Raw genomic sequence first — 21,995 nt, 5'->3', positions numbered from 1 at the left:
TTATAATCCACATCAGTATCTCCAACCTTGTCAGCCTCGACGAAAGCCAACTCACTCGCTATCGTAAGCCTCCACGTATCCCTTTCCGACCCTCCGGATCGATACACAGCGAGTGCATTTCATTGGCCACTCGCTATCGTGCGTGGTGAAACCTTAATTTTTGGTACGAAACGTGGACGTGACCGTTCGATAAAGACAACAAAAGATTAAAAATCTTCTGTCTCTTTGGTTTCTTTTTTATTGGTAATTAATTTTAATTTTAAGGTAAAAGAAACTGAAATTTCATTTCCGTAAAAGAAATAATTACTCCAAAGTCACCGCTTCGCAACCTGAAACCCTATCTCTACTCTTCTCTTCTCTTCTCTTCTATTACAGCTTTATTTATTTATTTATTTATTTTTCTTTTTTTTAAAGCTTTTTCACGCGAGATTTTCGTTTTACTTGTCTCTGTAAGAAGGAAAGAGAAAAAGGAAAACCCAGTTTCAGTTTCTCTCTCTTTTTGTAGGAGGAATCTTCTGAAAAGGAAATGGTAAATTTTTTGTTGTAAGGCTCCAACCCTCGAAAAAACCCTTTGTTCTTCTTCATCTTCAGGTACTTTTCTTTTCTTTTTTGGTGGATATTTATATATAATTTGTGCATTTCTTATTGGTTCTTTTTATTTAATAAGTATGGGTAAGTGGGTATTTTGATTAGTGATTTTTTTATTTGTTTTTGTTGGTTTTGCTTTTTGTCCCATGTTTCAGTTTGTAAAAATTCCACCTTTGAGGCTGATTTTCTTGGGAACATGGAGTCTCTGCAGGGGAAAAAAATGGAAGCTTTTGATAAGCCAGCAAAAACCCTCTTTAGAGATAGGTCTTTAGAGCAAGATGCTAAACCCCTCAAGGAAAGTTCTAAAGGTGCTGCTGCGGCTGCTGCTTTTATGGTTGAAAAGTCATGGGAAAATGGCGTTAGGGTTTCTATAAATGGAAAGGAAGGTTCTCGTGATGATGAAGATGGTGACGGGCTTGAGGATTCTGAGATGAATGGGGTTTCTTCTTTGTTGCAAATGAAAGGAGGCGTTAGAAACATTGATGTTAATGGTGGAAATGAGAGTGCTAAAGGGTTTGGTTCTCTTTTAGGTGCTGTTGGTAGAAGTAAGGAAATTGATGATGAAAATGTGTTGGCAAGTGGTGATGATGGTGGTTCACTTATGGTGGATATTCATGGCGAAATTGTGAAAACTGATGGGAAAAGAAGGAGGGATTTGGATGATAAGGAGAATGGTGGTGGTGATATAATGGGGAGGATGGATGCAATAGTTGATGAGGAAGGGGATGATGATGTTGGTGGTGATTGGGGGTGGGAGTTTTCTGCCGGTGATTTCGTATGGGGTAAAATCAGGAGCCATCCATGGTGGCCAGGGCAGGTTTATGATCCATCCAATGCATCAGACTATGCAGTGAAGGTGAGACAGAAGGGAAGACTCCTTGTTGCATATTTTGGTGATAGTTCATTTGCTTGGTGCCACCCATCTCAGTTGAAGCCTTTTGAGGAGAATTTTGAGGAGATGTCAAGATTGAGTAACTCAAAGAATTTTCTTAATGCTGTACAGACATCTGCAAATGAAATTGGCAGACTTGTAGAGTTGAAGATGACATGCACTTGTGTTCCAGAAGAGAATTTTATTGGACTTGACAGGTCCCTAGCTGCAAATGCTGGGATAAAGAAAGGAGTTCCTGTGCCTGAAGGTGGAATTGGAAAGCTCTCAATTGGTCTCTTTGCGCCTGAAGAAATTCTTGGTAAACTGAAAGATATTGCACAGGCAGTTCTAATGAGTAATTTGCTTGAATGTACAGTTTTGAAGGGCTGGCTTTCGGCTTTCTATCGATTGGTAGGGCGTCAAATGCCCATGTACCATGATCCCATGTCAATTCTGGACCCTGAAGAAAATGTCAGTACTCTCGTGGTGGACATGAGTGACTATAGTGAGGCAATGGAAGTCCCAATCGCTGGGCTAGTTGAAGAAGATTGGGTTTCTTCTACACCAGGTCTCAAATTTGGCCAACGCAATCAAACTTTGTTGAGGTGCCCGGAGATTTCCGAGGATGGCATGTATCTGATGAGGAAACAGAAAAGCATTGCTGAAATTATAAAAGGTGAAGTTGATGCTGACGCCAGAAAGGATGAGGATGTGGCTCTGAAGGGAACAAATTCAGGTGAACAAGCATCCTCATCTAGGAGGAAAAAGACAAAAGCTAATGGTGATGATGACAGTAATTTAAGTTCCATATCAAGGAAGAGGAAGGGAACTGAGCTTTCAGGATATCTTACAGCTAGAAAGGGCAAAATGTCTACAGTTGAAACTGATGGCATCGGGGCGAAGGAAGATATGGATAAGGGTTATTCATCAAGGGGAAGGAAAAAGAAAGATAAAGGAGCCAGCAATAATGTTGATGATAGCAGGGGCAAAGAAGATACCAATAACGATCCTGTCTCTGCTAGAAGGAAAGCCAATGTTGGTTCAGGGGTTGGAAAAAGTGATGTTGAAGCCAAAGACCTTATTGAGAGTGGTTCTTTATTGAGAGAAAGGAAAAAGAGCAAGTACTTATCCCCTCCTTACACAAGTCCAACTGGGAAGCTAAGCAGAATGGGCATAGAAGCAGAATCCTTAAAGGTTTCCAATGAGTCCCAATTAGGAGAGCAGATGACTAAGGCTACTGGCAACCTTGTTAGGTCCTCTCAGGTTCCCAATTATAGTGGTCAAAGGAATCAACTCCCTGAAGAAGTTCATACAGAGCAGGAAGCATCAAATGAATCAAGTTTTCATACACCAAAACGATACCTGAATAGGATGATTGATCTGGCAAAAGCTAACACTCCTGCCAATGAAGTTTTAATTGAAGTGCAGTCTGTAGCTCTTAGTCCACAATACCCAAGGAAAAACAACACTTTTGAGATTGCTGTGGAGTTTTTATCTGAATTCAGAAGCTCAGTTTACCGAGATGGATTAAATTACAAAATATATAGTCAATTTCAACCTCATAGAAAGAGGAAATCTCCGGACTCTGTTACTGGGTCATCAGGAAAGGACCAAAATTTGACTGATTATGCTCCCTCTGGACGGACATCCCTGAAGAAAAAGGTTGGAAAGAATGAAGAGTCGAAGATGGCGCAATCTGAAGCTGGGCAGGCTACCAGGTCTTCACCGAAGAAAACAAGTGAAGAACTGAAGGCATACAACCCTGAAATCAAGCAAGCTGCCAGGGCTGCAGTTATGAAGAAAAATGATAATGAAGTTGAAAATTCTTTACCTACTGCTCTCTTTGTGACATTTGGCCCCGGATCCTCATTGCCTACCAAAGATGATCTTATTAGAATATACAGCAGGTATGGAGCTCTAAACGTGGAGGATACAGATATGTTCTACAATAATTTCTGTGCTCGTGTTGTCTTCATAAGAAGCTCTGAGGCTAAACAAGCCTTCAACAGTTCACAATATGCTAGTCCCTTTGGAGCTTCCAATGTCAGTTTCCGGCTTCGGATTCACCCAGCTGCATCAGCTCATGATCACAGGGAAAAACCAAGTGCAAAACCTTCTCCTTTAGCTAAGGAGAGAGCGAAAAGCTCAAAGAAGTCATTGGCTTCCCAAAAATCAGCTGATCAGGCATCCCAAAATTCAGCTGATCAGGCATCGCAGCTTAACTTCATCAGGCACAAACTTGAGATGCTGACGTCAATGCTGGAGAAATCAGATGAAAAGATGTCCTCAGAAATAAAATCCAAAGTACATAGTGAGATAAAAGGCCTCTTGGAGAAGGTAAACACAATGGTTAAGTCTTCATCTTAAACCGGGACATAGCAAAATACTAGATGTTTGGGGTTCTACATAGCAACTCTGTACTACTGTTTATGTCATTGCTGTTACATGAGGTAGGGTTTATATGATATAGGTAAGTTGCTTTAGTTCTAGTTACCAGTTCCATATGTTAAATTACCACAGGCTTTATCAGCTACTCAGGCATATATAGCTCAAACTGCAGTAGTTGGATTATGTTATCATGAATACAGATTCTGTTACTTTCGAGCAGAATGGAATCAGTTTTTTTTTTTTTTTAAATGTTCATTGCTTTTTATAGTTACTACGAAATTGTCAGATATGACAACTCTTCCCAGTCTGTTTTCGCCCAACACTTTCATCTCCTATACATGATTGAATGATGAACAACTTTAGATTTCTGGGTTTTGGATTGGAGCTTGTTGCTGGGTGGCAATGAAATGATCATGCACTGCAGTTCATATTCCTTTGTAATTTTTGCTTTCCTCCTTTTTCGAAAAATTGTTCACTCAGATTGAAGGTGCCTGAATGTGGGCCTTATTAGAATGAGCTATAGGCTTCTGTCGGTTGATCTGATCATGTCTACAACAATCGCTATTCCTTTATGGCAAGTTTGTTCTGCTCTTATCACGATTGAAACACTCTGAGCTTTAAAGAAAGGCTCTTGCCTGAGTTACTGGTTAGGATCATCCAGATTATGCTTGTATTGGATAATTATAAAATAAAAGGGCAAAAGAAAGGTTTGTGCAAGTAATTCAATCAAACCGCACCTTACATAAAAGGACAGGCCAATAGCAGTAGGGTTTTTTTTTTTGCATACATCAACACATCCGCAGGGTGTTTTTCCAAAAGCAAAAGCAATTCATTTGTTATCCCCACTGATATATGAATTAGGAAGTTCCAGAGTCTCCACACCCATTAACAGAATGAAACAAAAAAATCCATATGCATCGAATCAAATTTAGTCATCCACAGGGTCCTGAGGAGCTTCATCCGGATTGCGCTTGATCGTGACAACTGGGCACTCAGCATGCTTCACGCAAAATTCACTCACAGTTCCAACAAACACCCTGCAGAAGCAAATTTCAACAGAACAATCAATAGCTTTACAGTTCTACTCTTTGGTTGGGATCTAGACTAGAGATGGCAATGGCAAAATTGAGTGTCAAAGATCGAAGGCATCAAGGACTGAGTATCAAAGATTGAAGGCATTAGGCACTTAAAGCATACCGCTGGAAAGGACCGAGTCCTCTACTACCCACAACAAGGAGATCAGGCTGGACCCTCTTCACTTCATGACAGATAACCTCCTTTGGATCACCTTTCTTGATCCATGCTTCAGAAGCAACCTACAATCAGCAAATGTATTAACTGGGGAAATACCAAATGATTTATGTTTTAAGTTTCCTTGAAAATGATACTAGTAATTTATTGAACGATCAATATTACCCCAATCTGATGACACTTTGTAACAAAGTATTCCAGCAGATGAAGCCCTCTTGCCCTGTCCCTGTGCCTCATGCTCTTGAAATCTTCAGGAGAGGCAAATATGCTGTCCATGTCATCAAACCCTATCAGAAAAACACATTAAAGGAAGATACCATCACTTCAAATTACCTGGCATTGGCCGATTATAAGACACTCAAGCTCAAACGAAGCATACAAAGATCCACCACTCAAACCAGTGTTGCCACTGGATTTGATGTTCCAGACTCAAAGCATAAACATTTCAAGATTATAAAGCCATATTGTACACAAACATTGTACCATCTACAAGGCTAGGGTTAAATTCAAGTAAATTCAATCTCAAAATACAATTATGCTACCATATCCAGCCAAACTTTGAAGGTGAAGTATATGATCAGTACCTTTAGAAAATGCATTTTCAAGGGCATGCTTTAACATTACTGAACAAAACCCTTAACTTTCGATCAATTTCCTAATTTTCCATTTCTCACTAGCCAAATAGATGATTTTCTTAGCAATCAAACAGATTGTAGATGCAATAAGCCAATAATCAAACAACAAAACAAATGATTTAAGAAATGATGAATCAAATTAACGCACAACTTTCTACATAACCTCATCAAAATCAGAAAGCCATTGTAATTTCAACAAAATCACGCACAATCAACAATCACATTCTCACACTCTATACAAACCCTAACCAAAGACAACCACGCGCGTATAAAAGGTGCTCATGTAAATTCACAAATACATAGAGAAAAAAGTGTAGGAAAAGGAGCAGAGAGAGAGAGAGAGAGAGAGAGAACCATCTTCATCGGGAACTTGAACATGGAGGAAGAGAAGCTTGAAACCGGAAGTGTTTGATCGAACGATCTTCTGAAGAGTCCACTCGAAAGCTCCTCTGCTGCTTATCGAAGCGTGAGGGTACCCTTTGATCGTTGACTGGTTCACTGCCAACATTATCCGTGTTGCGGTTGCCTCACTTGTTGCCATCTTTTCACTCCCAACTCACTGAACCACTAACTCACTTGGTAACTACTCTCTCTCTCTCTCTCTCTCTCTCTCTCTTTCTCTCAATGTCAGCTTTTTGGAACTCTCTAGCTTTTGGAGACACGAAAGGCTCTGTGAGGGACGTTAAATGTGAGAGTAGTGCGCATCACGTGTATGATAAGGATTACTAAGAGGAAAATGCTATCGTGTACTTTTGCGGTTATAATCCAACCCGGCAGATTTGAAGAAATGACGTCATCTTTTGCCTAAAACTGGCGGGCCGTACTTTTGTCTTCTTTGTAACTTTTCATTTAAGAATGTACACAAATATTGGCAATTTGGGCCTTTACAGATTTAACCCATGGGCTAGGGCCCCTTACTTCTAGCCCAGAAAACCAGGTAGGTCAATATGGGCCCAATTAAGTAAATCACAACATTAATTTAAGATTGTTTTTTTTTTTTGTAACAAAAAGGAAGGGACGGTAATGGGCACCTTGTAATTGAATATCCGTGAATCTTTGACCTGATTATATAAAGTACAGGTATCTTAATTCAGGTTTGAGACAGATTCAGATAGTAAATTTATAAAAGTGTCTTAAAAGAACCCAAAGCTACAGGTTAATAACTTATAGTTTAGGTTCAATTTTGGATTAAAGGTTTAAATCTTGCCTAACACAAATACTTTCTGTTAAGTTATAGTTTCTCTTAGCCAAGCTAGAAGGGTTAAGAGTTAAGTTGATTGAGGGTAGAGAAATTCTATTAAGTAACTATAATGCTCAAGGTTGGCTTGAAAAATTTGCTATGCTTTGGTATATACAAAGTAGAAGGATGGAGCTCAAATGAAGCTTTAAAACAAGTCTAAATGTTGTTTCTATAATCTTTGTTTTGAAATTAAAAGGAATTTAGCTATACCAATTTATCAACATCAATCAATTAGAAGAAAACTTTAAGCCTAGTGGATCAACACCCAAATTTTAATGCATTTTTTTTCTCTCTATGATTTTCAAGACCCAAACAAAAGGAGCAAAGAACATTTGCTGTTATGTTAATGGCCTTGAACAATAAAAATTACTACCATATCACATTTTTTTTACAAATTACCAGCTTAATTAAATATTTTTTTATGTTAATTCCTACCCCCAAAACAGCTCCTAAAAAAAATGTTATGAAACTTTACAATCCAAACAACAATGTAATTGCACAATTTTTGTATTGAAGAAAGCCTAAACAGATTAAATACCAGTGAAAGAAACCCTCCCAAAACCCAAATGACCAACCTGATACAACTCTAACCAAACTCTCTCAGCTTCAAGCCTTGCACTCAAATTCCCTATTTCTTCTTCTTTCTCTTCTGCAAATGCTGTTGGAAATTCCCACATTCCCTCTTCTACCCTTACCCTTTCTCTCAAATTCCCATCCCCAACCTGATGATCACCACCACCACTAGTACTACAACAACAACAGCTTGTCTTACATTTTCTCTTCATTTCCACCTTCTTTCTCTTCTTCTTCCCCAGACCCAAACACCTCCTCCCCATTTTCCATGGGACTTTAACCAATGCGAGCGTCAAGAGATCGAGCACGGCACAAGGGCAACAACAGAGTGCCACACAGTCAGCAATCACTCCAGCGGTGCATGATCGACAATACTTGCCAGAACACTCTATGAAATCCCCACCTTCGTCGACGGCGTACCTGCTCTTCCATGTGGGTCCTCCTCGTACTTTACGTGAAACTCGAGGTGAATTATACTCCATTTGATTTTTCTTCTTGGATAATTCTCACCTTGTATATATATATAGTAATCATAAACAAAACCCCCCTGCAAAACAAAAATCAAAAACCTTTGATTTCTCTCATTTCTCTCTCCAAATCTAACGCATTGAATATACCCTCTGCATTCAGGCTTATAAGAACCTTAGAATTTCTGATTTTTTTTCTTTTTTTTTTTAAAGTTATACGTATGGGAAACTAAGGCGTTAGATTTCTTTTTCTTTCATGCATTTATCCCAGTAATAATTCAAACACTCAGAGGTAAGTGAAATCTTACGCTCTGAAGTGGGATGTGGATGGTGAGCACCAATGGGAGTTTGACATGAAAGGAGAGTGGGCGAGAGTTCGAGGTTCGGGAGCGTGTGGTTTAAGTGTACATATTTGGTTCAATTCGTGATATTACCTAAACCTCCCTAATTTAGCAGGTTGACAAGAATGGGAAGATTCCCAAATGACAAAAGAACCCATTTCCAAAGGTGAGAGTTAGTGTGTGTGAAGAGGGGTAAGTTAGTAACTTGGGAAAAGAAAAGATAGAAAGGAAATGTAACATAAAAGGGGAGGGAAGGGAAGGTGGGGGAGAGAATGAAAATGGAATTGTGACTAAGACGAGACAGCAGAGACAGAAACCCCGTTGATGAAAAATTTGTTTTTACCTTTAAATTAAAAATCCAATAACTTCATGTCCCCCATACCTATTTGAGCTTTGCAACAACTCTTGCTCTGTCCCCATGAATAGGGACTCTTCATCTTCCACATTCAATTGCCTTGCGGGAATATAGCTTTTCCTTTCCATGTGCAACTATTACTTGGATCATTTTCTTCCCTTAACTTTTTGTTTTTGTTCTTGGTTACAACTTAGATGTCTAGATTCAGACCAAATACCCTAATTTACATGGAGATTTATCTTGTCAGATTGCATGGTAATTACTGGTTTTTCTTTCATAATCCACAACAGGGTCCATCTAAGAATATGGAGTATAGGTTGAGAGTGAAATTTAAGTTGTACTGAAATATATATATAGGTTTACAGACAAGTTGGAAGGATTCTGGGTTCACGTGGGGGTTAAAGAGTAGAAAAATGGGCCAACTACGTGGCCCATGTTGAAAAGGCAGCAGATGAAATGGAAAAACTGTAAATAAATGCAATAAAATAGTAGTACAAATCTGCATTGGAATCTGCTTTTTCATTTGTTTTTCTGCGCCTATTTGAAGATAGTTTTGACTAGGATTTTAGTTAAGCTAACTAGGCTGTCCTATGTATGTCGTTCATTGCTTACGACAAGAAGGTAGCCACATATTCTATAACAGATTTGAAAGTAGTTTATAGTAATAATGGACAGATTAGTGACATTACAGCCAAGAAATGGAGACAACAACAATGTATTTATTAGAGTCAATGGCAAATTAAGTACCATGCGTGCTTGCTTCAAAGCAGGTAGATGTCAAATCTCAGAGTTTAAGTTCGATAAGGACTTGACTTTCTCTGGAATTAACGGGTTGAAATGTCGTTTGGATAACATTTTTGCTTTCATGTTTTATCTATGAAAAAGAGGAGGAGGAGAAAGAACAATGCTTATAGTTAAAAGAACAATCCTTACAGTCGAAAGAACAATCCTAAACCATCCAGAAAACTATTCTAACTTAACCCAAGAAAATGGCAAAAGGATGACTCATAATTCAACCATGCAAAAGAATGAAGGAAGGAAAATTGGATTAATCATCAAGGCAATTAACTATACTGTTAATGAAAGAAAACATTAACCTAACAAGGAACCCCAGAACAGGAAAATTTTGTAGTGGGATCCACAGGCAATGCACTAATAGTTGTGGTGGGATCCAGCCCATGGCAACAATATTGGATATAATGTACTGTAATCTACAGAAAAACAGATTCTTTCTATGTTTTAATCATGAAACCCTAATGTACTATTCCAAAAAGTACAGTCATTTGTAAAGGCAAAAAGAGGTTCATATGAACTTTCCATTATGCTATCATTTTCGGTATAAATATATAGTAAATGAAACCATTGAATTCATAATTAATGTCATGACATAAATCTTACCTGTGTTGTTAGCTAGCTGGCTAGTTTGTGCTTTTTCCACCTGAAACTTGAAGATATATCTCTCTGATGAGTAAAATGCAGGGGACTGTTTGTTGAACTTGTCTGTAAGCTTTGCTCTGATCTCAAAATGACAATGAGATTCAAGCTCTGGGTTATGTAGCATTTCCACAAGAAGGGAATCAGAGCAGAGCTCTCTCTGTCTCTCTCTCTCTCTTCTGGACTCTGGGTTTTTTATTTTAATCTATTTCAAATGACTAGAAACCCTTTCTTAAAAACTGTAAAACAATTTGGTAATGCAGAAAAATGAAGAGAGAAGCATTAAAAAAGTTTGTTGAAAAGAGAGAGAGATCAGATGGGGGAGTATGCTATATTTCTTTTTGATGAGTCCCGATGACAGCGAATATAGGAAATTGTCCCTCTCTTTTTACTCTTTATCATCAACCTCTTTCCCCACTTCTCACAGTTGGTTTGTTTCTCTTCTAACTTTTATTGCATGACTCATGCACGTGAGAGAAGGGGGGAACACACGTGCATCCACATTCAGACCTTGATTAAAGAAAGTCGGGATGGGGGACTTTTGGCTTCTGGTCATCACTTCATGGCCATGGGGGTACTTTCTTCCTCCTCCACCGCCCTTTGTCAGGTGAATCTCATACCTGATTTGGACCCCAAACCCAAGAAATTTTCTAGCAAAATCAAGAAGGTAATCAAGCTTCGCACTTGCACTAAGGTTTTGTTAAGTCCTTAGATTTCACTTTCCGACCTTTATATATCATCCAACTTTGGGCTTTTATATGGCGTAGGAAGCAAGCAAAGTGAAAATTATAGAAAATTATCTATCTCATTAAATGATTGCCTCTCTACTCTAACAAAAACTTATATTACATGCACAATGAGTGTATATTCATATCCATCAAAATCATGCATGAGATTAATGCATTGATAGTATATCAAATATAACTTACTCTTTTATAGATATGGCAATTCGTGTTAATGTATCGTAAACATGTCAGACACGATTAGATACGAAACACGTTAAAACTAAACACGAACACGACACGTTTAATATTCGTATCTTAGATTTAAAACACGTACACGTATATATTTAATACACATGTAACACAACACGACACGATTAATACGTTTATTAAACATGTCAATACACGATTAATAACACGATTAACAAGTTTAACAAGATTAAATAAAACTATTTACAATTAAATATAATTTTATTATTTAAATTTAAAATCTATAATTATAAAAATAATTGTAATAAAACAAAAATAATAATAACATCAAATAATCACCAAAAGTTAAAAATTAGAGTTGAGTATGTATAATTACATTATACCCTTTATAAAATTAAAAAAATTTATTAAAATAATTATTTAAAATTATTTATATAAAGTTAAAATAGTTTTTAATTATTAATTTTTAATAGATTAATAAATGTGTCACGTATACACGTTTAAACACGATAACATGATTAAACACGATAACACGATTAAGTAAGCATGTTTTAAACATGTTTATTTTCTTGTCTTAACGTGTCAGACACGATTAGATACGAAATACGTTAAGACCAAACCCAAAATCTGTTTATCCCCATATCTTCTCCTGTCGTGTTAACGTGTCGTGTTCAAAATTGTCAAGTCTACTCTTATAGTTGTCTTACTCATACCGAACTTATTGTTAAATATTTATTGCATTTAGTTAAACTTCCTAATTGGGTCTTGTTTTAATCTTAATCCAAACTGAATCGTGTGGGATTTAAGTCTCTGATATATGATTATTAATGGGTAGAGACTTGATATTGTTTGTTAACTTTTTACATAAAGGAAAGGTTGGGGTTATTACTATAAGCAGAACTTCTCTCTTCCTTTCCTTAATCTATCAACCTTTAAATATTCAATTTCTTAAACCCATTATGATATTTTATACTACAAAAAGCACCAAGAACAAGCTCTTTAGATTAATCAAAACCATGTTCTTCATTATTAATAACGAACGAGATGAAGGGTTTGGACCCAACGTTTACCCTTTTTCGGGCCCAAACATTCGTCGATCTGCAATCTTTTAGCTAGACTTTTTGGGGCCCAAATTTGAACAGTTGGGCCTATTTAGCTGGTCTTGAAATTGCTGATAGAAGCTCATGACCCAAAAGGCCCATAAAAGAATCGATAAATAGTCCCACCAGTGTTCTTCCAATCACAATCGAAACGCTAGAACCCTAATAGCAGCGGCCGCCATCAAATCCATTCCTGCACTTTCTTCTTCAAATTTTTTGTTCTGCTTTCTGGGTTTTTTTCTGGAGTCATTTATGTTTTGTTTTACGATAAGAGGGCGAAGATGAAGAGTGCTTTATAAGTTCTGACACCTCTTGTATGAGAAAAGCTTGTAAAATCTTTTCTTTGAGCAGAGATAGCAACTCTCTGAGCCCTTCCAATTCTCTTAAAAGATTTTATTTTTCTTTTGGGTTGGGATTTGGGAATGACATTTTATTTCTTGAAATTGATTATTAGGTGATTATTCATCCTGCATCATCTTTCATTGTGAGTAATAAATTTTAATATAAAATTTTACTTTTCTACATACAAGACTGTAAATTTTAATCTACTTTTATGAATTTAATTTTAATTTATTAATAAAATATATTTATTATAATTTAGTATTTAACGAGTAATGTTTATTATATGTTTGGATAATAATTAAATATTTATATGGTTTGAATATTTTATTAAATATATTTCACATTAAGATCTTTAAAAAATAACATAGAAATAACAGATAGGTGTACAATTACTTGAAACTCAATCTTGACTTTGCCCAATTTTACTTTTAATTTTAAGTTCAATTTTTTACTTGACTCTAACCTCAACATAAGAAATTTGGTTGAAGCCCAATTTGAATGGATTGTAACTACCATTACTTATCTATTATCAAATAAAAAAATGTAACCCAAACTGAAGAAAATCTGATTGAAACCAAGCCAACATTGATAAAATCCAGAAAAAGCTCAATCATTCATCTTGTCCATGGCAAATAATCCGTAGCAACATTGTAGATATCAATGCTAATGAGACACCTAGCTTTAAATATCAATTGTAGGTATGTTAGGTAAGTTCTAGATACACTCTTAGGTATGATGAGTGGATGGCAATAAAATCCAACTCAATTAGATTAAGAACATTTAGCTCAGGTATGATGAGTTGATGATAATAAAATTCAACTCAATTAGATTAAGAGCATTTAGCTCATTAGTTGATGCAGGATGTCTCTGCATAAAAGACAGGCTCAAATCTCTCTTCTTCCAAATTCAAAAACAGATGGAATTCAATCCATTGGTCACATCCAGAAGTGTTCCAGAGCTAACCACGTCATGTAACAGTTTCACTAACTTGAGGAAGATTTCTAGTTTACACAAACCTAACTTGGAATTCTGCTGAAGCTGTTGCTTTGTTGTCTCATTTCTACATAGCCACTCACAAAGTAAGAAAATCAATTAACAAGTTTATAGAATTAGCCATGTTTTTCAAACATAGTTCTTAGCCATTTCTAAAACCAATCTTCCATAGCTTGAAAATCACAACACCTTTCTGTGTTTATTCCCTTTCACTTTCCTCAATGAATCAAACCAGAAATACACTTTCTCAATTGGAGTACTTCATAGTCGTCATGTGATGTAGGGCAGGCTTGACTCCATATTTTGATCCTGTCCAGACCATGGAATACTGATAGATTGTGACATGTTTCCAACTTTGCATGCTCTGTAGCTAATAAATGTTGATAAAACAAGCATATTCAGTGTTTAGTTTGAATATCTATTCCTTCTAATTCATGCACCCGAATCAAATTATCAAAATTACAACAGAAATGTAGACACAAGTTTTTCTAAAAGGAACCTAACACCAAAACTAACTTGAGACTTAGGTGATCCCAGGTGAGGGATAAGGACTAAGATCCAATGGACGGTGCAGCTTAAGGTTGCAGCGTTTGACAATTTGTCACCTATACTTGTGGACCTTAACCACGCAAGTCATTGGAGAAATGCCATGGACCTTTGCCTTATGAATAACTTATTTCATATATGGCCTTCAAGTCATTCATGCATTAATCCTATTTGGTTTGATCAGTGAACTTGAATAAGCTAAAATACTCTTTACAAGTGAAAATGCAGCTTACTTTTAAGAAGATGGACCCCTGGTTTATCTTCATTTAGAAAATGGACAGTGGGAAACATTGTTCTTCTCTGTTTTGCTGATAAAAGCATAGTCCAAGGGAAAGCTAACTTGGGCTAACTTTCACCATAGCAACATCTAAGTTTCCTAGACATAAGATTGGTAAGTTTCTTGTTTGACAAGTCAAAGCGAGTAGGAATAATGTCGAATGAATCTCCACAGATCTTGTTTGATGGCATCCCCATTTCCCTTGCCAACTTCTCTGCTTCCTCCTCTCTCTTGATGACTTGATCAAAGCAAATGTACCTTCCAAATGCTGTCTTGTTCATTTCCTCAAACACAGATAAATGTGCCTCTGCCAATCTACTTACATCAACAATTGCTAGCAACCCATCTGCATACATTTCTTGGGCACCTGGATATTATGAATTACTGATCTAATTAGCTTTCATGACTATTGACTAGTAATTGAAAATTTGAAAGTAGAGAGTGAATAATTGAAAACAAATACACAATACCTTTAAGATAAGCTATTGTTGCCGTTGGATTTCTTAAGGAGAATTCAGGGCCTGTAATGAGCCCTGGACAGATGGTGGTCAGTTTTATGCCCATCTCCTCTGCTATTTTCCATGCAACTTTCTCTGCTTTCAGTTTCCCCAATGCATACCAGAGCTACCACATTTTAAGTGAAAAAGTAAGAAAGTAGTAACAAAATTTTGAAGGAAAATGCCATTAACTCTCATGTATTTATCTCAAAGCTATGGATGGTTTCTACTTCAAGTTTGCATGTACTATACCTTTTTGTCCATGCAGAGTGATTCATCACTCCAGCAATCATGGTTAACCAAAGTGGGGAGATCATGTTGGGTGCTGTCTCTCCATATGCAGGCCAAAAGTGAAGAAGTGAGCACACAATTCCTGACAGAGGGAGTTCTTGCACATGCCTTCATCACATTCTCACTGGCCTTTACTTCTATTTCAGCCATGGATTTCTAACAAACACAAACAGTTAAACATAACTTTCTTACATTCTGCTCATGTCAACTCTTGAAAACTATTCCTACATTACGAGCATGTAATTTCAATTCCAAAGTATACTTCTTAGGGTAGCATCATTTTCTAATTCAAAGTAAGATTCAACTTGGTGCTTAGGGAGTGTCAAAACAAGATGGTAAAGCATATATAGGGTGTTGAGAGGAGACCGTGATGTATCATGAAGTTCATGATTGTGGCATGTATTTAGACCACATGACTGGACTGCACTTCTCCAAGTTTTCTCCACCATATATTAAATGAGAGCCAAATTGGAGACTGATGCTCTGGTCCTGGTAGGCCAACCCAACATAAAGTCCTGAAGGAATGTCTTTTTGCAGTGGCACACTCATTTTTAGCAATTAAACTTTTCAGCTTTCTTTTTCATCCCATTCCTTGTAGCTTTCATCTTAAAACTATGACCAAAATTTGCTGCCTACCTATGAAATTTACTGACAGTATATAGTTAAAAACAGGTAAGAAACATAGCAATGTAGCAAACAGCAATCTTTGTCTAATCTTCATAAATTATTACCATAGCACAAGCACTAAGAAAACTGTTCTTTCACCTTTTGCTGGAGTTGATGAGACTTGGTTGGTAGGAGCTAATGAATTCATTCATATACTAGTGATAGCATCTGGAATAAAACTATCCCAGTAGGGAAGGATTAAGTAGTAAAGTACGATTCTAGTGTTCCATGTATCAACCACATATTTTGCTATGCAGATTTCATACAGGACTACATACAGTACCTTCTTGGGACTAATTTTATATGATTGGATAGAAAAAAAAAAAAGTCAAGAAATGGGAGAAACATGACAGAACTCACTGAATATCCAGAGATGCCACCAGGGTCAGCGAAAGCTGAGGTATGAAACACGCCACGACACCCATCAAACGCCTCCATTAGCCCCTGGATTTCAGTTGGCTTAGCCATGACCACAGAAATTTTGTTCGTACATGCCATCATCTCCCCTGATCTCTCCATCTCCCTCAGCTTCTCTACATCTTCTGCATTATTTTGAATCAATCCCATGGTGCCAATTAAGTCAGAACTATCAGACAGTATATCAACTAACAGCGATATATTTTTATGACCATAATAGTCTTCCGAAAACAGAAACTTTTTGACAAGAACCTGAAATCTTACAAAAATTTCCAACTTTGTCGGGTTCCAGGCTGTTTTCAACAACTAAATTCTTAAGTCATGGTTGGTACATATTTACCTTGGTTATCAACAAGGATCCGGACAGAGTATCCACGGAGCAAGAGACGGTTAACTATGGCAAGTCCAAGGAAAGAAACACCACTGGTAACACAAACAAGCTTCTCTTCAAGATCAACGTCGGCATTGTGGGAGCTCAGGCCTTTGAATTCTTCACTCTGTTTTCTTCTTTCCAGGGCAGCAAAAGCAACCAAAGTCTGCCTGAAGTCCTCAAACTCCATTCTTTCATTCTCTTCTTCTTGTGTCCTAACGATCCCCATGTGTACTATCTAGCTGTGGTCAGTAATTAAGTTGAAACTCTGGGTTCTGATTATTTGCTATTACCACCTGAAGTGGGTTAAGATTTTTTTGCTGCAAAGTAGGCAAAAACGGAAGGGCTCTTTGCTCTAGAAACAATCATGCGGTTGGCACCCCCTTCTATTTAAAGCTTATTTGCGACGTGTGGAAGCGTCAGCCAGCGTCATGGCTTTGCTAATTCGCTTGGCATTGCTTTGTTCAGATTGGCATGGAATGGTTATTACTCAAATTTCACAGTGAAAAATATTATTATTTTCCAAAAATATCGAAACAATTTTAAAATAAAAAATTTTAATTTTAAATCCATAATCTTTGTTCAGAATAATTTTTGGTTAAAATCAAATTAATCGAAAAATATTCAATTAAAATAATTGGGTTAATTTAATTATTTAATTAATTTATAAATAAATATAATTAAATCGATTAATTTGATCGATTATGATTTTAAAAATAATTGGATTAATCGAATTGGGTCCAAGTCATTTATATATATTATAATATATAATATTGTTCAAAAAGTTGTAATGGAAAATGCATGGCTCGGCTTAAACAAACGGCTTGGGTTGGGTTGGGTTGGTATGTAGAGGAAATGGTACCGATTCTCACGTGTTGAATGGCTAGTACGCACGAGATGGCTCAATTGGTTGTTGAAGTCTGTTAGCCTTACCTGACTGTCACTATGAGACTATCAAGCCCATTGGGGCTGCACACTTGCTCTTTTCTTCAATTATGGAGGGGGAAGGACTGACGTATATGGAGCGGAAGAATCTATTACCCAAGTAAAAGAAAGTCTCAAAGGAATTTCCTTACGTGGAGGACGCAGAAAAAAAGAGAAAATATATTAAAGAGAAAGAAAGCTATGGAGAGACCCGTGTGCAACGCACCCCCATAGTCTAGTGAGAGGAAACAGGAAGCCTATTCTCATGAAGTAAATGTTTACATTTACTTAAGTAAGTTGTACTGTAAAATAAAAAAGATGGTAAAACCACAGCAATTATGACACGTGCAATTTGTTTCTTGTGCATATGTAGGAAAAAGGAAGAAGGGGCAGAGTGGAACGTTTCAATGAGTTTCACGAGTCACGACTCACGTGTAACGTGACGGTTAATATTTGAAAATTGATGGGAGCGAAATTAACTTCACACGTTTTTTTATTTGGATAAAATATTTTTATTTTTTAAGTTTTAATCAAATTTTTTAAAATGAACATTTTGTTCTATACATCTAAACGATATTAATATTAAATATAAAACATCTAAAATATTTTTTTATTTTTACTTTTTTTAAAAACGACCAATAACGTCTCTTGCATCATCGACTAACCACTTATCTCCACTTTGCGTCCCCTTGGAGAATATCAAATTGGTGCTCTTTGAGAGCACCAAAGCTCTCAATGGAGTGCTCCTTTAGAGAGCTCCATCGAAGTTTTTTTAAAAAATTAATAAAAAATTAATAAAATTATATAATAATAATTTTTAAAATTAATAAAGAATAAAATTATCTTTTTAATATTGCTACATCATCAAACTAATGAAAATACTAATAGTTGATTAACGACTGAATTTATATGTCCAGCAAAAGATATTTTTTTGAAACAGAGTATCAATTTCGAAAATTAACAAATTCGCTTGAAATTTCAATCAAAACTTAAGGAGTGGAGGTGTTTTACCCTTTTCGACTTTTTAATAAAAGTAGAATAGATACATAATTTAAATTATTCAAATTTACTTTTTTGAGTAAATTATTTTTTATCATTTAATTTTTTTAATTTTTATTTTAATTTTTTATTTTTATAAAATAACGTCTCCATTATCATTTTAATCACTTAAGTTAAAAGATAACGAATTTTCCACTTCACCTTAGCTATTCTTGTCAAATGATAACATGTGATAGGGATAATAACTTTAAATATCACGTAAGAGATCTGTTATTTTTTAAGAATTTAAGTGACCAAGATTATGCGATTTAGGTCCGAAAAAGCTGTTAGGTCAGTAGTGTTTCGATTCAAGTCGTTATAATCAGAGGCGGAGGGAGGAGGGCTAGTAACTCTTAAACTTTTAAAATTTAATAATTTTTCTTTATTTTTTTATAAATTTTATAGTTTTGTTTTTTATTTTTTAAAAAAATTATAATTTTATCCTGATAAATATTGAATTTCTTGTTTTCACCCCCTCAAACATAAAATTCTAACTCCATTATCGGTTATAATTGGTAAGAAAACATGTGCCAACTCATGTGGGCTTCCTAGATTGCTTTAATGAGATCTTAATCCAATGCCTTAATTGTGATTGTGATATGTGGCATTGATGAGGATGTCAAAATTTTGAGTGGATGAGATTGTGATGTTTCATCAAACTTCATATATGCATGGATTATAACTAATACATAAATAATTAATGATTATATGCTTATTTTTCAAGAGATTATCTTTCCTTTGACTAAATCGGTTAATGAAATTTTCTGATTGATTTAATCCATTGCTCATATTTACACACGTGTGCACGCATATGTGTATATATATATATATATATGTCCACTATTACACTTCTTCTCTTTATTACAAAAAAAAAAAATTCTTCTCTATTTATTTGATTAAAAAAAAGAGAAAAAAAACCATACTACCATTCATTTGGGCTGGGAGGCCCAGCATTAGACTGAAATCTTGGGTCAGAAAACCAACCCATTTATCGATGTTTTACTTTGAAAAGTACGAAAAACGCAAGGAGCCAAGAAACGGAGAAGAAAAACTACAGCAAGGCTGACAGAAGGTTTCTTTTCAAAAAATTAGGAGTTTTTTTAGAAAAAGAAAGAAATGGGTGGTTTAGAACCACGTTTTCCTGTTCCTTACAAGAATTTCTCATTGGAAATCAAGGTAAAAAAAAACAAATTCTTTTGCTTTGTTTCTTATTACTTGGGTTTCTTTCTATCTCTGAGTTTTCTTCTTGCTCAGAATCAAATTGGCTTTGTTTTTTTTTTGTAAATTGTCTAATTTTTGTGTTAACTTTGTTGTAGAAAAACAATTAAATCTGGGATTTTCATTCTGGGTTAGTGTTTTATTGTGAATTTGATGATCAATGGCTTGCCCCAGTGTAGCATGATTTGCACTATTTTATAAGCTTAAGCAAAATGAATTAAAGGGTCAATGGGACTTTAATTTCTGGGATTATGTTCCTGTTGTTGCTTAAATGAAGATTGTTTATAGCATGAGGGATAGAATTTAACATTTCAGTGACCTCTAATGTAATGGTTCAAATGAATCGAGAAGTTCAAGTTTAGTATGGGAAATTAGAAGATTGTTTTCTCAAGTGGTTGATAAACCTAGGCTGTTAAGTGTGTTATTTTTAAATGGTATGCATGATTCAAAGTAAATTATGTTTGGTTGGTTTCTGAATTTTATGGATGGCTGTGAAAACATCCTTGTTGCCTATGGAAGCTAGTCTGTCTTCTTTTCTGGTATGCCTCTGTTTCAGCTACCTGTATATATCTCCTGGCAGGCAGTGTGATATATTTGACCTTGTCTTCATCTAATTTACAGTTTCCAGTGATAATTGATATTTTTTTTATGCTTTTCTTATCCTAAGGATTGCTTTCAAAATGGTATGTGATTAGAGTTTCTCAATTGCATGCCTTTTGCTTGTCAGGGGAATAGCACAGACCTAGTCGTTTGCCGTTATGACGATCATTTTCTCGTGAGTACAAGACTTCCACTTTTTGCTCAAATTTTGACTTTTGGTGCTGTGTGTGTCTGTGTGAGGTTGAGGGAGGGGGTGATATTTCCGTGTCTTTTTGTGATAAATTTAATGTGTGAAAGAGTTCTCAGGTCATGGCAACTCAGATAGGAACTATGGGAACAATACTGCATGCCAGGTTTGTCTTTTATTTTCCTTTAATGCAATTATTCTTTATTCTTTTCTTTCAAAACTGAAGAGAAAGGTTTTAGTGTTTCCTCCGTGTCAAAAGTCACAGGCACTGTTGTTAAGTAAAATTTGAGTATGATTTCTTTATTACCAAATTTTTGTTGAAGTTATATGGAGTATCATCGTGATAATTCTACTGAGAAGAGTGTCTGAGGTGTGTTTATTTTTATTGCCAGAAAGGAGGAAGGGGTTTCAATCCAGCCGACTTTCCATGTGTCTGTAATATTTGGCAAACGAGATGAGGTAAGCCGGACTTTCCTGTTGTATGTTAATTTGACCTTTCATATCTGTCCCGAATTTTGAATGAATGCAACATGTGCAGCCAATGCTACTGGCAATTGCCCGTCAGCTAATTGAACAAATAAGGTATTTTTCCAACTCAATATACATGTTATTACTATTTCATACAAGGTCTGAGTGCCCTAGCATTGCCCGTTCTCCTTATTGGATCTATAATTGTTGCAAATACTCATCAAAGGATCATATGAGAGTTGTTAAACAGTAATAACTAGAAATGAGAATTATCTCATCATTTTTCTCAATTAAATACGGTAAACTTGCAAATTGATTGGGCTTTGTATTATAAGATAATCATTTTGTAATATCTTGAGATGTCCTTTTGTGTTTGCAGTTCCTCGGCCTCCTCTTTGCCTTTAGTGCTATCGCTTGGGCTCAAAGACCATAGTGCGGTACTGTCCTCTAACTCATGTTTGCGAATTGTGATTATCTTTTGCCCCTTTCTTTTTCTGAATCTGCTACAAAGTAGTTAAACTCATATGATATCCGGTTTTATGCAGGAGACACTGAAAGGCATTGTTTCTGCAGTGATGGAGAACCGTCTCTGGTAATACATTGACGCTAAATTTTCAGCTTTTGTTGTCTAGGTGTTGGATTTTGTAGTATCATGTCCTATCATGTAGTGCAAGTTGGCTTCTTATCACATGTATTCTATCTTTCAATTCAAAGCCTGCAGTAAGAAAGAGGATTTGGACCGCACGTAATTTTGTTATTCAATGGTCAGAATCCAAATTTTCTGCTAGTTGCTTCTTAGTTGTACATATTTACTCACAAAGGGTAAAGACGAGCTTCCAGATGACATCCAAATACACCGTGTTGTGTTTAAAGATTATCAATCTCCTTATCTCTCAATCATTTAGCCATCACTGTTTCTTAGGAAGGTGTGAACAAACCAAATAAGCTTTGGTATGCCCACAATTGTTGCAGTTAATCAGAAATGA

At 36.0% G+C, this 21,995-nt stretch overlaps 5 protein-coding genes and 1 non-coding gene across 11 annotated transcripts; 3 read left to right on the top strand and 3 right to left on the bottom strand.

Annotated features, from left to right (window-relative positions):
* Nucleotides 1–313: 313 nt before the first annotated feature.
* LOC18600773 (PWWP domain-containing protein 6) lies at nt 314–4,069 on the top strand. Of its 3 annotated transcripts, none has more exons than XM_088805323.1 (2): nt 314–591; nt 800–4,069. In XM_088805323.1, exon 2 carries the CDS (start codon nt 809–811, stop codon nt 3,824–3,826), a length of 3,018 nt encoding a protein of 1,005 aa, XP_088661449.1. In that variant the 5' UTR covers nt 314–591; nt 800–808; the 3' UTR covers nt 3,827–4,069. The 3 variants fall into 3 exon arrangements, with proteins under 3 accessions (XP_088661449.1, XP_088661448.1, XP_007031489.2); XM_088805322.1 differs by having other exon boundaries at nt 791–4,069; XM_007031427.3 differs by having other exon boundaries at nt 315–591; nt 744–4,069.
* A 499-nt stretch (nt 4,070–4,568) lies between these two features.
* LOC18600774 (universal stress protein A-like protein) lies at nt 4,569–6,395 on the bottom strand. Its single transcript, XM_007031429.3, has 4 exons — nt 6,088–6,395; nt 5,264–5,385; nt 5,045–5,163; nt 4,569–4,884 (listed from the first exon to the last, which is right to left on the bottom strand). The coding sequence occupies exons 1-4, from the start codon at nt 6,272–6,274 to the stop codon at nt 4,776–4,778; spliced, it is 537 nt and encodes a 178-aa protein (XP_007031491.2). The 5' UTR covers nt 6,275–6,395; the 3' UTR covers nt 4,569–4,775.
* A 1,069-nt stretch (nt 6,396–7,464) lies between these two features.
* Nucleotides 7,465–10,552, bottom strand: LOC18600772 (uncharacterized). Its single transcript, XM_007031426.3, has 2 exons — nt 10,108–10,552; nt 7,465–8,093 (listed from the first exon to the last, which is right to left on the bottom strand). Exon 2 carries the CDS (start codon nt 8,026–8,028, stop codon nt 7,504–7,506), a length of 525 nt encoding a protein of 174 aa, XP_007031488.2. The 5' UTR covers nt 8,029–8,093; nt 10,108–10,552; the 3' UTR covers nt 7,465–7,503.
* Nucleotides 10,553–12,449: 1,897 nt separating this feature from the next.
* On the top strand, nt 12,450–12,546 carry LOC148763045 (small nucleolar RNA snoR1). The gene has a single exon (XR_016026073.1). It is a non-coding gene; the product is annotated as a small nucleolar RNA snoR1 (small nucleolar RNA).
* Nucleotides 12,547–14,289: 1,743 nt separating this feature from the next.
* Nucleotides 14,290–16,948, bottom strand: LOC18600771 (NAD(P)-binding Rossmann-fold superfamily protein). Of its 2 annotated transcripts, none has more exons than XM_088805971.1 (5): nt 16,545–16,948; nt 16,148–16,326; nt 15,083–15,277; nt 14,804–14,957; nt 14,290–14,700 (listed from the first exon to the last, which is right to left on the bottom strand). In XM_088805971.1, exons 1-5 carry the CDS (start codon nt 16,801–16,803, stop codon nt 14,402–14,404), a joined length of 1,086 nt encoding a protein of 361 aa, XP_088662097.1. In that variant the 5' UTR covers nt 16,804–16,948; the 3' UTR covers nt 14,290–14,401. The 2 variants fall into 2 exon arrangements, with proteins under 2 accessions (XP_088662097.1, XP_007031486.2); XM_007031424.3 differs by having other exon boundaries at nt 16,148–16,329; nt 16,545–16,947.
* Nucleotides 16,949–19,551: 2,603 nt separating this feature from the next.
* Nucleotides 19,552–21,796, top strand: LOC18600770 (proteasome assembly chaperone-like protein). 3 transcript variants are annotated; one of them, XM_018119770.2, is made up of 7 exons: nt 19,552–19,712; nt 20,482–20,529; nt 20,661–20,707; nt 20,934–21,000; nt 21,080–21,123; nt 21,389–21,446; nt 21,555–21,796. In XM_018119770.2, exons 1-7 carry the CDS (start codon nt 19,653–19,655, stop codon nt 21,603–21,605), a joined length of 375 nt encoding a protein of 124 aa, XP_017975259.1. In that variant the 5' UTR covers nt 19,552–19,652; the 3' UTR covers nt 21,606–21,796. The 3 variants fall into 3 exon arrangements, with proteins under 3 accessions (XP_017975259.1, XP_017975258.1, XP_088661470.1); XM_018119769.2 differs by having other exon boundaries at nt 20,652–20,707; XM_088805344.1 differs by having other exon boundaries at nt 19,564–19,712; nt 20,422–20,529; nt 20,652–20,707.
* The last annotated feature ends 199 nt before the right edge of the window (nt 21,797–21,995 follow it).

This window comes from Theobroma cacao, chromosome 4 (genome assembly GCF_053813885.1).
Source record: "Theobroma cacao isolate CCN51 chromosome 4, ASM5381388v1, whole genome shotgun sequence".
Classification (NCBI taxonomy): Eukaryota; Viridiplantae; Streptophyta; class Magnoliopsida; order Malvales; family Malvaceae; genus Theobroma; species Theobroma cacao.
Note: the sequence above shows the minus strand (reverse complement) of the source record. Positions and strands in the feature narration are given on the sequence as shown.

What these genes read in the sequence shown, in the direction of transcription:
- LOC18600773 (XM_007031427.3), top strand. Translation starts at nt 785, where the DNA reads ATGGAGTCTCTGCAGGGGAAAAAAATGGAAGCTTTTGATAAGCCAGCA.
- LOC18600774 (XM_007031429.3), bottom strand. Translation starts at nt 6,274, where the DNA reads ATGGCAACAAGTGAGGCAACCGCAACACGGATAATGTTGGCAGTGAAC. An exon ending in TCAAGTTCCCGATGAAGATG is followed by an intron (nt 5,386 to 6,087) that starts GTTCTCTCTCTC and finishes TTTTTCTGATAG; the next exon opens with GGTTTGATGACATGGACAGC. An exon ending in GGACTCGGTCCTTTCCAGCG is followed by an intron (nt 4,885 to 5,044) that starts GTATGCTTTAAG and finishes TTGCTTCTGCAG; the next exon opens with GGTGTTTGTTGGAACTGTGA.
- LOC18600772 (XM_007031426.3), bottom strand. Translation starts at nt 8,028, where the DNA reads ATGGAGTATAATTCACCTCGAGTTTCACGTAAAGTACGAGGAGGACCC.
- LOC18600771 (XM_007031424.3), bottom strand. Translation starts at nt 16,803, where the DNA reads ATGGGGATCGTTAGGACACAAGAAGAAGAGAATGAAAGAATGGAGTTT. An exon ending in GATCCTTGTTGATAACCAAG is followed by an intron (nt 16,330 to 16,544) that starts GTAAATATGTAC and finishes AAAATAATGCAG; the next exon opens with AAGATGTAGAGAAGCTGAGG. An exon ending in GTGGCATCTCTGGATATTCA is followed by an intron (nt 15,278 to 16,147) that starts GTGAGTTCTGTC and finishes TGTGTTTGTTAG; the next exon opens with AAATCCATGGCTGAAATAGA.
- LOC18600770 (XM_018119769.2), top strand. Translation starts at nt 19,653, where the DNA reads ATGGGTGGTTTAGAACCACGTTTTCCTGTTCCTTACAAGAATTTCTCA. An exon ending in ATTTCTCATTGGAAATCAAG is followed by an intron (nt 19,713 to 20,481) that starts GTAAAAAAAAAC and finishes TTTGCTTGTCAG; the next exon opens with GGGAATAGCACAGACCTAGT. An exon ending in TATTTGGCAAACGAGATGAG is followed by an intron (nt 21,001 to 21,079) that starts GTAAGCCGGACT and finishes CAACATGTGCAG; the next exon opens with CCAATGCTACTGGCAATTGC.